The sequence below is a fragment of the Prionailurus bengalensis genome, chromosome D4, assembly GCF_016509475.1.
Source record: "Prionailurus bengalensis isolate Pbe53 chromosome D4, Fcat_Pben_1.1_paternal_pri, whole genome shotgun sequence".
Classification (NCBI taxonomy): Eukaryota; Metazoa; Chordata; class Mammalia; order Carnivora; family Felidae; genus Prionailurus; species Prionailurus bengalensis.
The window spans coordinates 43,544,982-43,561,385 of record NC_057359.1 but is presented as its reverse complement, the minus strand read 5'-3'; the positions used below and the strand labels follow the sequence as shown (position 1 = coordinate 43,561,385).

General features: G+C 44.9%; 1 protein-coding gene across 6 annotated transcripts in view; it reads right to left on the bottom strand.

The window, feature by feature from the left end:
- ADAMTSL1 (ADAMTS like 1) overlaps window positions 1-16,404 on the bottom strand; it is an 890,060-nt gene that overhangs the window by 69,223 nt on the left and 804,433 nt on the right. For all 6 annotated transcript variants that reach the window (XM_043567319.1, XM_043567318.1, XM_043567320.1 and 3 more), the window contains 3 exons: window positions 15,579-15,707; window positions 5,618-5,797; window positions 1,549-1,683 (listed from right to left, as the gene is read on the bottom strand). In XM_043567319.1, coding sequence (XP_043423254.1) covers window positions 1,549-1,683; window positions 5,618-5,797; window positions 15,579-15,707 — 444 coding nt within the window. The remainder of the gene's footprint in view (window positions 1-1,548; window positions 1,684-5,617; window positions 5,798-15,578; window positions 15,708-16,404) is intronic.

Sequence of the window (16,404 nt, the reverse complement as noted above, 5' to 3'; positions counted from 1 at the left end):
ATTTAAATACCAGTCTAAGGTAACAAAGCACTATAGACTAGGAAGGGAATGCAGCCGCATAAAGCACAATAAATTCTTATTGCTAATGGCAACAATGAGACAAAATATTATTCCAGAATAAGGGAGAAAGAAAGTAAAACTATCATGGAAAAATATGAGCAGGTTAATTTTTCCAGCATGCTGACTGGCACCTGAGTGTCCCAAGGTTGTTGAAACTTGAAAATAAACAATTGCTGTGCACTCTGCTAGTGACTGGGCTATGATTAATAGTTATGACAATTTCGTATAGTGATGAGTCTAAAATAAAAAAAGTCTACTATGCTCACATTTAGAATAAATTTACCATTTATAAGCCAACAAAAAAGCAATTTGAAACTTCTATGAATTCTGATCAACACGATGTAGAAAAGCTCAATGCCATGCTTGTGTAACTTACAGGAAACAGGGCTACTTGTCATTGCATCTGTGTCTTATTCTAAGGTAAGATCAGAAATAAAAAAAATTGGAAGCTTTTGCCATGTGGTCATATGCTATGAGCATTCTTTGTTAATTTTAGATGATAATAAGAACCGAAGGTAATCTTCCTGTGTTGTCATCCCAGAGATATCAGTCCCTGTGGCCATGTTGATAAGCAATCACCAATATGATTAGGAGCCCTTTGGCTTCCTGTTCCTTGGTAATTGGTGGGGATGAGAATAGAGAAACTTTCAACTTTGAGCCAAAGTCACCATTATCATAGTCACCATTATCAACATTTGGGGCCACAAAAGAATTAGCATGAGGATGTCCCCCATTTTGTAGACCTGTTTTTTCCCCCCAGGCCTTTGATGGAAGATAATTCTTCTTTTCCACCGTGACCATCTCCAGAGGTCATGACTGGAGTGTAGAGGTTCCTGTGGCATCTCCATGTTTCTGGTGTGAAGGGCCCAGGGCAGGATGCCTTTGCAATACTTCTCTGCTACCAGAGGGCACCAGCCGTATGGGCAATAACTTGGTGAAGGTTCCCAATGACAGGTGTCAGGGAAGTTGTACTTGGTAAATTTTTTTAAACACTTGCTTTGGAGGGGCCCATCTGGGTTGGTTTTGGGCCCTACCTACAGACGGCTGGCCTAAACAGAATTGTCTAGCTTTTTCTTCTTGAAAGCTGATTATAGCTCTAGTTTAGTTGTGAGAGGGTCATGGGGGCATACTGAGGCATGGTTGGCAAGGGGAGAGGGGGGTGGAGGAGCTATTTTTACTGCTTTGCTATTTACTGTTGAGTGAGTCAATCTGATTGAGAGGATCTGGACTGTGGCATCAGCCCAAGAGGATTCAGAAAGGAGCCATGTTGGAATCTAGACAAGCTAGAGTCCAGACTAAGATCTGCACTCACCTCACATGGAAAGTCAGCCAAGTTTCCACTGGTGAGTCTGGATTCTGTAGGCAATTTAGTGATTTCCTGTTGGCTACCCCCTACTGCTGCCTCCCTCCCACCTGCAAGCAGTCACCCATCCATAAATCCTGTCCAGCCCTGGATTTCTGCCCAACGTTCCAGAGAATTGGACTCACCAAGGAGAGCAGAATTCCCAGGATCCAGGACCAGCTGTGCTCCCAGAGGAGATGTTAGCACTGAAGGAAGGTTCGGTCCAGTGGCTGAAAGCAAGGCCCTGATGTCTTCCAACTGTGTGGGGACTCGGGGGGGATCTGTGGGAAGGCAGATGGGGAGTCAGACAGGTTAAAGCGTGAAGGCTGTGTTCAGGGGAGAAGGAGAGGTGGGCATGCACCTATGTGTGTCCACGTGTGAGGTGAGCATTACTATGGTTGCCTCCAGTGCCTATCAAGGTGAGTCTGAATTTCAAGCTTAATATTTGATGCCCAAAACAATAAGGTCAGTAATAAGAATCAGGTATGTTGATTTTTAGGAGTTCCTACTGTATACCACTTTATACCACAGTACCACTGGCTTCCTATAAATGTGTAGGCAAATTAAACAAAATTATAAAAACACTTTTAAAAAGCCAACACTTCTTCAGCATTTATTATATGCCAAGTCCTGTGTTAAATAGTTTTCATTTCTTTTTTCATTCAACTCTTACGACATCCTTTAGAGCACTTTGTTACTGTCCCCACAGATACGGACACATCACCACAGGAATTCCTTATTTAAAAGAAGCCTGTGGGTGACTATTCCCGTGAAGAAAAAGGTTTATGAAGTTGACAAAGTTAATCTTCTTTGTGGTCTGGATTTTTATGCCCAGGTAAGGACCAGATAAGCAGAACAGGGATGATTTGTGCTTCAAAATCTTACAAGGGCTGAAGTCATCAGTGGTCACAGTTGACCAGAGACCAAAGTGATAAAGATGGGAAATATAGGGGCCTGCCTGTCACTTCCACTGGACAACTAAAAAGATGAGCCCCTACTGAATCTTGTGGTGAGATGACCCGAGATTCTCCAGGCAAAGCAGCAGAATCCTGTCTCCCCACTCCTTACATCTCCCAGAGCGGACCCCACCTTTGTCTCTAGAGCACCTGTTGGAATCTAAAGAGAAGCAGGAGTATTGCTCTCGCAAGTGATGGTCATTTCATCGGTGTTCAGTGAGGACCTATCACGTGCCTGTCATTTTTCAGATACTTCTAAGAGTGGCAAGTAAGTCACAATGGCTCGGGAGTCTGCTTCAGAAATAAGCCTGTCTACTCTGCCTTGACTACAGAAGACCGTCACACGTAGAAAACAATGATGAGCTTGAGATTTTATTAAAAAAAAAATATATAAAATAGTTTAAAAATGATAAAGTCTTCATACATATTGCATATAACTTAAAATACTATTTATATAGTATAGGGTGAAAACATCATGTTTGGGCTCAGGAACCCTCTGTCATTCACTACCTTGGGCAAGTCACTTAATCCCTCTGAGCCCTACTTCCCTTGTCTATAAAATGATGAGGAATCTCATCATTTCCCAGACCTAGTTTGAAATAGTATGATTTTAGGAACTGATGGTGGCAGTTTAACCTAGACTCTCCTTTTCTCATCCTTTTTAATGCTCTCTTGAGAATACTGAAATTGAATACTAAGTATTCCTTCCAGAATATTAACTCAAGAAACCTTTGCTTATTTACTAAAAGCCAAAAAGGGAGGTTACATCCCATCTTCAAAACCATCAGATCTTCTTGGGCCAAGTGTCAGCCCCTCCTAATGCCCTTACAGCTTTTATCTAATTTTTCTTCCTTGGTGCATGCCCATTCGATCTTTCTAGGGAAACTATAAATTCTCCAAGGGCAGAGGTCACCTCTTAAATCTATCCTATAGCTTGAGATGGAATTTAGAGGCCACATGTAATGAATGTTCATTCAATGGCTATGGGAATAAATGAATGAAAGTCTCATTACACTTCAAGTCTCCACACTACAGGTTAATCACAGGTATTGGCATGAAACCTCAGTTTTTAATATTTTTAAGTGTTTATTTTTGAGAGAGAGAGAGAGAGAGAGAGAGTGCGCACGAGCAGAGGAGGGGCAGAGAGAGAAGGAGACACAGAATTGGAAGCAGGCTCCAGGCTCTGAGCTGTCAGCACAGAGCCCGATGTGAGGCTCGAACTCCCGAAATGTGAGAACATGACCTGAGCCCAAGTTGGAAGCTTAGCTGACTGAGCCACCCAGGTACCCCTGAAACCTCAGTTTTATACATGAAGTCCCTTGTTTAAAATTTTTTGGCCGATTAAAATAATAAGAGACATTATTTGTATGCTCATAAAGTACTTACAAAACTAAAAATACTTTGATTCATAAACCGAGGCTTCTGATCAAGAAAAGCCCTAAACTTAAGAGTCTAAATAGTGATTTTGTTCCCCACCACGTTTGATTAAAACGGGAAGATGTTACGCTCGTCCAGCAACATGTTCGCAGCCACGCTGTTTTATGGTTGTGGTGCTGCCAGAGCTGGCTCACGGAACAAGCGCACTTCACTGGCAGACCCACAGTAGCAGCTACACGTCTTAGGCTTTCATCCCTGTCAGCACAGGCGACAAGCAAGGCTTATTAGGGAGGAAAAACCCACAGTGAAGCACCGTAGCTCAGTGTGGGGCAAGAGTCCCTGGGCTCCGGGCTCCAGCCTCGCACGCAGCTCAGCCGGATGAAACCCAATGCAGAACAAATGACACCCTTCACGGAGCTGGTCTTCTGGGGCTTTCTAAGATGACTGGAGGTTTATGTAGCCACTGGTGAGATGAAAACCTACCTGGGCCTCTCTGAAATCTGAGTGGCCAGGGGCTCGAGCCCCGAAGCTTTGGTGTTAGCATCAACTGGGGGTATGGAAATGCAAGTATAAAGTTTAATTATTTTTCCCCAAAGGAAGTCTATAATGTATGTGTATGTATGTATGTATGGGGTGTGACTATTCATATTTCCCACCGTTTTCTCTTTCTTCTTAGAAGGGTAGCTTTCTCTTGAGGAAACTAGCATATTTGCTAGTTTTAAATTTGTTTTAAAAATAAAAAGTGCTCTCATATTTGCTTGTTTTTTTTAAAAAAAAAAAGGTAAGACAAAAATAAGCTTTTTTACTGCATCCCTCTAAGGTCCAGACCCGATGGGGAAGATAAGCCTAGGGTCCCCTGTCCAGGGGATAAAGGGGTTATTGCTCGCAACACGGCTGAGGCCAGCACTGGGCAACAGGGAATGTGGGACGATGTCCCAGCGGTTGTTATTTTTAAATACCCATGTCATGCCAAGAACTGTGCTAGACTTTTTAGCCAAGGGCTCTTCTGTTTTGGGGGGTGCTACAGTCTGAATGTTTGTGTCCCCTCAAATTCATATGTGAAGTCCTAACTCCCCAAGGTGATGGTATTAGGTGATGGGGCCTTTGGGAGGGGTGGGGTATGGCCCTCATGATTGGAATTGGTGTCCTTATAAGCGAGACCCCAGAGAGCTGGCTTGTCGCTTCTGCCATGGGAGAACACAGCAAGAAGCCAGCAGTTTGCAACCCAGAAAGGGGCTTCATCAGGACCTGACAGTCTTGGCATCCTGATCCTGGACTTCTAGCCTCTAGAAGTATGAGAAATAAATTTCCGTTGTTTATCAGCCACCCAGTTTGCAGGATTTTGTTTTAGCAGGTGGAAGGGGCTAAGACTGGGGCGGGGTGGGGGGAGCGGTGGTGGGGTACCTGTGTGGACTTTATGTGGGCTGGACTAGGAACCTTCCAAAATTATATGAAAAATGTTGCATGTATGAATTCTTCTGGAGGGGCTAATCTAGCGCTTTCCTTTGATTCTCAAAGAAATCCTGACCACGGAAGAAATTAAAAATAACTGCTTTGCTTCTGTAGCTCTAGCTGACAACCCCCTCCTCCTATGTGGGCAATCCTCATTGTACAGGTCGCCGTGTCAAGGCCAGCATTTAAGGCTTAGTAAGGCTAAGTGAGCCAGCCAAGGTCACACACTGAGTAAGTGCCAGGGTTCAAACTGATGTCTGCCTGGCCCCCAAGTCTGTGTTCTTTCTACTGGAAGGCCCTAAGGTGGAGAGAAGGGAAGGGACATTGCTTTTAAGTACTTAATTGGATCAGGGGAAAAGGGGGGTGGAGGGTGGGTCAGACAGTCACCCCCATGGGGTCCAGCAGGGGCAGCCAACCTCGTGGTGTTTACCTAGGATCAGCAGCTGTGTGTTCTCCGTCAGCTCTCCGTGCACATTGGCTGCCCTGCAGGAGTAGAGGCCCTGATCTGAGGAGGACACGTCTGTGAGCAGCAAGGAGCCCTCGTGCAGATGGTGAGGGGAACCCAGTTTGCTTTTATTCCTGAACCAAGTGACTTCGGCTTCAGGCACACCTAGGAAGAAAAAAAAACAATAAACTCTATCAGCTAAACACATTCAGGTGACCCCGGAGGCAGTTCTGGCGGTTCGGCGGGCCCTCCCAGGGGCTACTCTGCAGGAAGCAGCTGCCTGGGCGTCTTCTACCGTCCTTTGGCCAAACTAAATAATGCCTCTGACCTCTCCGTGGTCTCAAGATCTTTTGCCTTTTAAAACTCACACTGATGAGGCAGGAAGAGAGAGGCCAGTTAACAGAACAGGAAGCGGGTAGCTGGTAAAGGACGCTTGCCAGGGTGGAAGGAAAGTACCCAAATTCTTTGCAGAAAGCATCGATAAACCTAAGAACCAGAACTATACCTCGGTGAAAAGGAACAGTTGACAACTACATGAAACAAACATTAACAGTGAGTAAGCGAAGCTAGACCCAAAAGAGTACACACTGTATGATTTCATCTCTGGAAGTGAAAAACTAAAACTGATAACATCAATCTAAGTTGTTAGCCATCAGGGTGATGGTTCCTCAGAGAGGAAGGGATGAATGGGGAGGGGCTGGAAGTAGGGCCTGGTGGCTGGTAATTCTCTGTGTCTTGACCTGAGGGCTGGTTCTGTGGGCTTGGTACCTTTATGATAGGTACCCTTTTCTGTATATGTTATTACACTTCAATAAAAAGTTAAAAGCTGCAAAATATTAGTATGTCCATGGACTAGACAAACGAAAGTGCCGGAACCTTACCAGAATTGACACCACACGTAGAAAACATGCCTCTATTTTTTGGAGTCTATGTTTTTTCTTTTTAAAAAAATTCTTGGTTTAGTTATTTTGAGAGGGAGAATCCCAAGCAGGCTCTGAGCTGGCAGCACAGAACCCAACGTGAGGCTCGATCTCACAAACCTTGAGACCATGACCTGAGCCAAAAGAGTCAGATGCTTAACATACTGAGCCACCCAGGTGCCCCAAGCCTATGTAATTTCTTAGAACAAGAAAACATGGAACTATGGTCAGTAGCACCACAGAGGAAGAGACAAAAGGGAGTGACAAAAAGAAAGTGCTCTCTCTTCAATCCAAGTTTCTTGTCTGTGAGAGAGAGTTGGGGAGTATGTATAGGAGTTAGGATAGGGTACCTGCCTTTAGAAGTTGGGCTCTGTCCTCCTCTAGGGGTGTCATTGATTGAACATTTGTGTTTCCCCACAAATTCAAATGTTGGAGTCCTAACCACCTCCAATGTGATGGTATTTGGAGGTGGGGGCCTTTGGAAGTAATTAGGTTAAGATGGGGTCATGAGGGTAGAGTCATCACAATGGGATTAGTGCCCTTATAAGAAGCGACCAGAGATCTAGCCCTCTTTCTCCATCATGTCTGGACACAGTAAGATCTCTAACTGCAATCCCAGAAAAGATCTCTCAGCAGGAGCTGGATGGGCTGGCACTAGATCTTAGACTTCTCAGGCTTCGGCACTGTGAGAAATACATTTTGGACACTTAAACCACCTAGTCTATGGATATTTTGTAATAGCAGCCTGAGTAGGCTAAGACAAGGAGATGGGCTTAATTCTTTAGGAAGCTTCCCTATGGTTGACATGCTGGTAAGCAAGCCCCGGTTCAGGACGAGCTTTCTGAGATAGTCTGCTTAGAAGGCTCCATAGGAGGCTGGGCTCTGAGTGAGGTAGGAGACAGAAAAATCTGTGGCACCAATTCACAGGGCTTTGGGGGGCAGAAAGCTCCATTTCTTGCACCACTTGGCCTGTTGGCCCAGCTCAAAAATTTACTCAGAAATCTGGGGCCTGTATCCAGCCTATGTTTATAATGTCAAATCCTGGTCAAGGGGGGGGGGTGGTTAAAATCAGGAAGAGTCAAAGGGCTCAGTCCTTAGTCCTGTGCTGATCTGAGTTGGGGCTGGATTCTGCCCTTGGGGCAAGGGTAGTGTTACCCTTAATGGGCAGCCTACTGGTGAGAATACAGACCTGTGTCCCTGTCACTTGTCCTTGAACCTGAAGAATTTATCAGCAGTCTATTCTGTAACACCCAGATCAAGAGCCCTAATTATGGACCCCGGGGCACTTGCTGTTCCTGAGGTCCAGTAGCGGGAAGTGGGGTGGAGGTAGGAAGGAGGTCTCACACTCCCTCACTAATGACGAACTGCCTTGTGTGAATTCACTGGTATCCTGGTGGCTCTGCTGCCTCAGGTGGGGCTAGAGCAGTGGCTGAAGGTCAAAATGTTTGGCCAAGATCTGTAGGGCCTCCCTCCCTATTATGAGGAAGAGAGGAGTAACTCTCTGGTTTTCTCTTTTATTCAGATTACCAATAATTGAGTGAGAATCACTAAGGATCACCAAATTGGCTGGAAAGAGGAGGCAGGGCAGCTGAAAGGGAGTGAAGATTTAGATACCGCATCCTTCAGGTCACATCAGGGAGAGGCATACCTCGTGATGCCTGATGCTCAAATGCAGGAAAAGGACCAGGTCGGCATGGCCTCTGAATATACCTGGACAAAAGATGCAGGTAAGGGGCAGAGAAGCTGATTTTTCATTGCAGCACCACTAGGGAGAGCAAGAGAATCATGATGCTTAGCCATGCCAGCTTGGACTTTGGACCCTGAGCTCAGTTTTTCCGTTGGGGGAAAAAAAAAATCCACAGGATTCAAGAGAAGGCCTCTGAAAGGTAAGCTGAAGAAAACATTCCCTGCCATTTCTCTCCTGAAAGCACAAGGAAAAACGAGGCCCTACAAATCATTTTCTGTGAGTATTTCCCTCGCTATGAATTGCTCACACAGCATGTATGCTGGAATGTTCTTGCGAGGACTGCTGTGGGCAGCAAGCACACAATCCCCAATAGGAATGAAGGCTGTTCTAGAGCGAGAGAGGCCAAGTAAGAGAGCTGGACTAAGTGGGTCTTCAGTTTCACTAAGTGAAGGGGATGGGGGAGGGTGGGGGGAGAGGGGAGTGAACACCCTCCCCACAGCTGTGCTGATGGGGTGGTGTGTGTGTGTCTCCAGTGCCAACACTCATGAAGCTCTCTCTGCAACAAGGACAAATCCCGTAGCAAGGCTCCTGCAGGGCGTCCTTCTCTGGAAGCAAGCACCTGTGATCCTCCTACAGAGGCAGAGACATGGAGGAGGAGAGCGGAAATGGGGAGGGCGAGGGAAGGTGAGAAACGAGAGGCGGAGGGAGAGAGACCCGGAGCCATTCCTCACTTCCCCAGGAAGTGGGTGCAAGCTTCTTCTATTCCTGTAACCCCGTGATCTCGGGGTGTTTGCCAGAACAAGACAGGGTGCTTACCAAAAGGACTGAGTTCTTCAGGTGAGGGGAGGAGGGCTCTTGGGAGACAGAAATATTCCAGATAGCAAAGGGTGGAAAGAGGTTGTCCCCAGTCTCTGTACAACTAAAACCATAGAGGTGACAGCAGTGCCAAAAGAGGAGAAGTTACGTGGGAATTGTTCTTTAATACATTTATGAGCAAATCTCTCTCAGGCTCACTCAAGTATGGACCCGCATTGGGAATTTGCTGATGGAGGAGCTGTGTCTGGTGTCACATTTTAGGGGCTTCCTGTCTGGGACTGTGGGCCTTAGGCAGAAAATGACACCAGAAAGATGCTTTAGAATCTTTTGAGTTCTTTTCATGATTGACTCTGACATCTTATAAACACAGAAGAAAGGAAGAGGGGAAAATAAGTGAGGCCTCATAGAGCTCTATTCTCCTCAAGAGATGACGACGACACTTGAGAAAACATCACCAGCCATTGTTGAAGCCAGTGTCCCTTGAAAAGGTACCAGATACACATGCTTAATCCTACTGTTCAGAATACCTGAACATGGGTAATGTGCAAACGTCAGGAACTGTGCAAAACATCCTCAACGTGCTAGAGGAGAAACATTTGGTGAACATTTGCTATAAGCCAAACATTTTACAAACATAATCACATTTTTCAAAGAGATTAAGAAATCTGCCTAAAGTGATGAGAGTTTGGATCCCTGAATGATTACAAGGGGACAGAGCCCCTGTCCCTTCCTACTCCTCACCCCATGACCTACTCACCCCAATCAGTGACGTACAAATGGCAGGGTGGAGATCCAAACTCCTACATTCAATGCCACAGATCCCCATCTGTCTTCCAACATACCCTACTGCCTCTTTAAAGAAGATCAGAATTGCTACACTATTGTCTCTGCCCTGTCAAATCCTTACTTTCTACTTTGAGAGTTAACCTTTCTGCTATAACTATAACACCCAGGTTATTGTTAGGAGGGGTTTCTAGAACCCATGTGTGCTGGCTTTTGTTGAGAAGCTGGTCAGGTTGCGGGAGATTTTTTTTTTTTTTTCCCTAGGCTGTTGTGATGTGACCACACATTTTACTGAAAGAAATGTCTAAAAAATGACAGAAAATATACTCCACCACAGAGCAAAATCCAAAGCTATGTTGTTGACAAGTTACTTGGACAGGCTCCACACTCTGGACTCCCTTGGTATGATTTCTGTCTAAAACAGGGGAGGGAAAAAACTCTGCTTTTACTTTTTCTCCTCCGTGGCATATCTTATCAACAAAACAGTGCCCTGCCTGTGGCTTGAAAGGATCAATAAATGTGGTGATAATGGGTTGTAACCTGATAGGATTATAAGGATTAGTGCCTTTAATCTTCACAGAGCTGCTAGGTAGGGTGATGCCACAATACTTTTTAAAATCCCAGACAGGATATTCTTGCTAACCACTTGTTACATTTGGAACGCTGCTTGCTCCTTGGCAGCCTGTCAGCATCTCGAGATGGGGTGTCCATTGCAAGGTGCTCCTTGACATGATGCACTTTAGAAGCTTCTTCGATGGCTTGGTGCAAGAAAAGGAAAGGATACAGTAACTTAAATGGCAGCCTTGGCAATTATTCTAAAGAACTGCTGAAGTCTGGAAAGGAGGTTTTCAGCCTTCCACACTTCTCCACACTGACGGTGGCAGACACTGACAGCTGTTCATAAAACCTGTTTTCTTCTTTTTCCTGGGTACCCCTCTAGGCTACACTGTTCAATATCCTTTGTAGCGGTGAGTGACCACGTGGCAAAGAGGCACTGTGAGAAGTGCCAATGCGTGCTGGTTCTAGGTGTGGCCCTCAAAAGCCTTCTCAACCACCTTCCACGTTTTGGTTTTCCCCTGTTCTGGTTGACAGGTTAGAGATAACCCCTGGGGACACTTTGGAAGGCATATGTTGAAAATAACAGAGCCGCCAGCATCCCACGACCCTGAATGACTGTGTGGGGCAGCCACTCTTTGGACTCTTAGCTAAACAACGATAAGCTTCTATTGTGTTTGACCTGTTATACATTTGGGGGTCTACTTCTTATCAGAGTCTGGACTATCCTAATGAATATCCTGCCCATCACTGATTCCTCAACTGTTTATTTCTCTATCACTAGTCCTGACGATTTTACCCATTAAGCTCTTCCAAAGCCTCCTTTGCTCTTAGGATAAAATCCCAAATTGTACCATAATCTATGAGAGCATGTAAGAGCTAGCCCCTGCCTGCTTCCCCCCACCCTCCAGCCACATGTCGTGGTACTTTCTTCTCTGCTCCCTGTACTAGAGCCACACCAGCCATATTCTACTCCTTTAGATGAAGCCTGTTCTTTCTACCTCAGGACCTTTGTACATGCTAGTCCCAAATGACTGAAACACTCCCTCCTCCCCTAACCCTTTATCTCCTGCCAAGTTTTTTGAACTCAAATAGAGAAAAAGTGTGTGAGTAGTACAGTGGTTTGGATCACTTTTCAAGAAGAATGCTCATCATACTCACTGCTTAATATTTTTTATGTTTAAGCGTTGGGAAGAATTTGTGAGGCTGCATCTTACAAATTGAATGCATATATGTACAAAAAATTATTTAATGAGAAATGGCTAACAACTCTAACATGTAAGGACAGAAGTTAATCTACATAAATTATGTCATATTCTGAATATAGACTATAAAATAGCCAATAAATTATACCCTAAGAAAGCCACAGAGCCACTGTATTAGTAAAGCAAAAGTCATTCCTAATGCCCTTGAGTGTCACAACACTTTTGACCGCAGACTCAGCTCAAGGGTAATTTCTTTGTCCAGCAAATTCACAGACCAACTGTGTAATCAAAAGTAGCCTTTTTCCCACCACTCTGAATAAATAACTCATTTAACAAAAGGCATAATGACAGAGATACACGGGTTCATTTTGGTTAACCATGATTAACACAAACGGTTCTATGAATAAAAATAAAAATAAAGACTGTAATGTGCCCAGCCAGGCAAAAACTGGGCACGACCTGAGATCTCATGATAAGGTCACCAAGAGTGAGTCTCTGGATGTAGTCAGGGAGACAGGGCACCAGGTGGCATGGAAGAATTGGCCAAAGCTGGTTTCAGTGCCCCCGGTTCCCCGTGGTGAATACTTCCTTGCCTGGATTCTGGTTCTCTCAGTCGCCTTTAAGTGCCCACTTCCTTGTTGCGCTGTCCTTGATCCCCACTCTTCTACTCCTACCAACCTCACCCATCAAGAAGAGAGCCGGCGTGGTCCATTTTATCTCCGGTCAGTGCTCTGTCGCTGAGGCATGTGTTCGCAGTGACCAGGTGAGGAATGATGGTTCTGCACAGAAGGCCTTACCTGCACCAGCAGTCCCTGCACGAAGGGCAGCCCTGTCAGAGGTTTTATCTGACTCTTCATCTGGGACTACAGGATCTGAAGGGGTGTGGCTGTGGAAGGTTTCGCTGATGAGGTTGGACATGCAGGCCAAGGGAAGCTTTACAAAAAGAAGCTAATGTAGGATGACAGAGATTTATATTTCTGATTTCCTGGAGCTACCAGAATATTTCAGAGAAAACCAGCCTGGCCATTGTTTGGAAACAAAATGCCTTAGAGTAAGATCTTCCTCCTACCTATTTGAAAATGGGTTATCTGCTCTTGCACTGTTGGTGGGAATGCAAACTGGTGCAGCCTCTCTGGAAAACTGTGGAGGTTCCTCAAAATATTAAAAACAGATCTACCCTGTGACCCAATAATAGCACTGCTAGGAATTTACCCAAGGGATACAGGAGTGCTGATGCATAGGGGCACTTGTACCCCAGTGTTTATATAGCAGCACTTTTTTTTTCAATATATGAAATTTATTGTCAAATTGGTTTCCATACAACACCCAGTGCTCATCCCAAAAGGTGCCCTCCTCAATACCCATCACCCATCCTCCCCTCCCTCCCACCCCCCATCAACCCTCAGTTTGTTCTCAGTTTTTAAGAGTCTCTTATGCTTTGGCTCCGTCCCTCTCTAACCTCTTTTTTTTTTTTTTCCTTCCCCTCCCCCATGGGTTTCTGTTAAGTGTCTCAGGATCCACACAAGAGTGAAAACATATGGTATCGGTCTTTCTCTGTATGGCTTATTTCACTTAGCATAACACTCTCCAGTTCCATCCATGTTGCTACAAAGGGCCATATGTCATTCTTTCTCATTGCCACGTAGTACTCCATAGTGTAGTAAATCACAATTTCTTTCTCCGTTCATCAGTTGATGGACATTTAGGCTCTTTCCATAATTTGGCTATTGTTGAGAGTTATATAGCAGCACTTTCAACACTAGCCAAATTATGGGAAGAGCCTAAATGTCCATCAACTGATAAATGGATAAAGAAGATGTGGTTTATATATATAATGGAATACTACTTGGCAATGAGAAAGAACGAAATCTGGCCATTTGCAGCAACATGGATGGGACTGGAAGGTATTATGCTAAGTGAAATAAGTCAGGCAGAGAAAGACAGATACCGTATGTTTTCACTCATAGGTGGATCTTGAGAAACTTAAAAGAAGACCATGGGTAGGGGCACCTGGGTGGCGCAGTCGGTTAAGCGTCCGACTTCAGCCAGGTCACGATCTCACGGTCCGTGAGTTTGAGCCCCACGTTGGGCTCTGGGCTGATGGCTCAGAGCCTGGAGCCTGTTTCCGATTCTGTGCTCCCTCTCTCTCTGCCCCTCCCCCGTTCATGCTCTGTCTCTCTCTGTCCCAAAAATAAATAAACGTTGAAAAAAAAAAAAAGACCATGGGGGGAGGAGAAGGGAAAAAAAAAGTTACAGAGAGGGAGGGAGGCAAACCGTAAGAAACTCTTGGATACTGAGAACAAACTGACGGTTGATGGGGGGTAGGGGAGAGGGGAAAGTGGGTGATGGGCATTGAGGAGGTCAGTTGTTGTATGGAAACCAATTTGTCAATAAATTATATTAAAAAAATGAAAATGGGCTATTTGGCTCATAAATCCTAAGTGGAGGTAAAGCCTCTGGTAATGGGGTAGAGATTGGAGATCGAGAAAGCCCCAGAACAGGGTGCCAATGCCTGTCCACTGTGCACACTGAGCATGACTGGGTAACCTGGGTTTGGGTGTGCCACAGCAGGCTACAGCCACTGAGGACAACAAGCAGGGGACTGTAGCTGGGTCCCGGTACAATGCATTTCTCTGCATTGTGGCAGTGAAAACCCTTAGGGTAGATGTCACCAAGTAGTGGTCCACAGGAAGGGAGGATCAGCATCTGGGTTTTGTAGGATTTTTTTTTTTTTTGTAGGTTTATTTATTGAGAGAGAGAGAGAGAGAGAGAGAGAGAGAGCGAGTGAGCGAGCAGGGGAGGGGCAGGGAGAGAGGGAGAGAGAGAATCCAAAGCAGGCTCCACACTGTCAGTGCAGAGCCCAATGAGGGGCTTGAACTTCTAAACCATGAGATCATGACCTGAGCCAAAATTAAGAGTTGGACACTTAACCGACTGAGCCACAGGCACCCCTGTTGTTTTTTAATCGGAGGTAAGTATCTTTACAAAGAGCATACTACCACCCCCTACTGTCTACCACTCCTCCACTTTCCTCTGACTTTCTGTTCCCTATAGGCCTCTGGGTTTGCAAGGCCAACTGGAGGGCAATTCCTGTATCACCACTAACAGCACCGGATGTTTTCATCAATGACTCCTACCCACTTTTGATGAGAGTAAGCTCCAGATTCCTGCTGGTCTTACCTCTGCCATCTCTCTCATGTTCCTCTACCCTTTACCTTTCTATCACCAGTGCCCTGAGTTCAGGCCCCCATTACCTCTTCTCTAAACTACTCTGACAGCATTTTTTTTTTTAAGATTTTATTTTTAAGTAATCTCTCCACGCAACGTGGGGCTCGAACTCACAGCCTTGAAATAGAGTCGCATGCTCTATTGACTGAGCCAGCCAGGTGCCCCAACTACTATGACAGCTTCTTAACGGGCCTCTCTGTTCCAGTATTTCCTATCTTCAATCCATTTTATGTACTGCTGTTGGCTTCGTCTTCTGGAAGTATGGCTCCTTAATGTCACTTTCCACCCACCTTTTTCTGAACTCCTTGGCCAAGCATTTAAGGTCTCCCATGGCATAGTTACAACCCACCTTCCTAAAGTTTAAGCCCCTCCACACCATTTCTGTACTCTGGGCTCCAGCCAGACCAACCATACACTGTTTGCTTCTGTCTTGGGGCTTTCTTACTTCCATGAATTTTTCAAAATCTTTTGTTCACTTGGAACACTCTTTGCCCCCATCTTTGCATGTTCACATTCTATCAGTGTGCAAGGCTGAAATAAGAAACCACCTCATCCCAGCCAGAATTCATCTTTCCTCCTCTAAACTCTGTAGCCTTTTCCATTTTCAGGGTGACTGAGGTTCTTTCCTTAGCTTTCCTACTAGCCCTGAGTCCCTAAGAATAGAATCTGTATTTATCTTTGTATCCCCTGACCTAGCACAAGGCTCCATTAATATTTGAACAGATGAACTAACACATGAATACATTTCTCACCTGCAACTTGGCAGTTAATGGTCACATTCACTCCTGGCACTGTTTTGATGGTGCTTCCTACATCAGCTGTGATTGCAGGCTCCTCAGTGTTGATCACAGTCACTCGTGATGTCTTCACTAGTGGCTTTCCTGAAAGTGGGAAGGAATGTGAGATTTTACTAAATGGTGGCTATGGGCTTGGGTCATTCACTTGAAACATGGGATGACCCACAATGAATAACTAGCATACCCAGGCTTTTCCCACTAACCACGTTTTCCTTTGAAAAGATTGTAACTGCACAATATAGCAGCCATCCACCCACCTGCTCGCCCACCATAGAACTGTCAGAAAAAGAACAAAGATTGAAGAATCTGAAGATGGAGAATAGTATCTAACAAGCTGGGATGATTTGTGATTTGTGCATTTTATCGTTAAATTAATAAATGATAGTATATATTCTATTTTAAAGGCTTATTATTTTTTATGCTTTAAAAAAATGTTTATTTATTTATTTTGAGAGAGAGAAAGACAGCGTGTGCACAAGTAGGGGAGGGGCAGAGAGAGAATCCCAAGTAGACTCTGCATTGTCAGCACAGAGCCTGATGTGGGGCATGATCGCACGAATTATGAGATCATGACCTGAGCCAAAGTCAAAAGTCAGAGGCTTAACTGACTGAGCCACCCAGGTGCCCCAAGGGCCTCTTGTTTTCAATCAGTTTTTTTACTTTGAGATAATTATACATTCACATGCAGTTGTAAGAGATAACACAATCTTGTGTACTCTTTACCTAGATTCCCCCAACAGTAACATCTTATAAAACTATAGTATCATAACTAGGACATTGA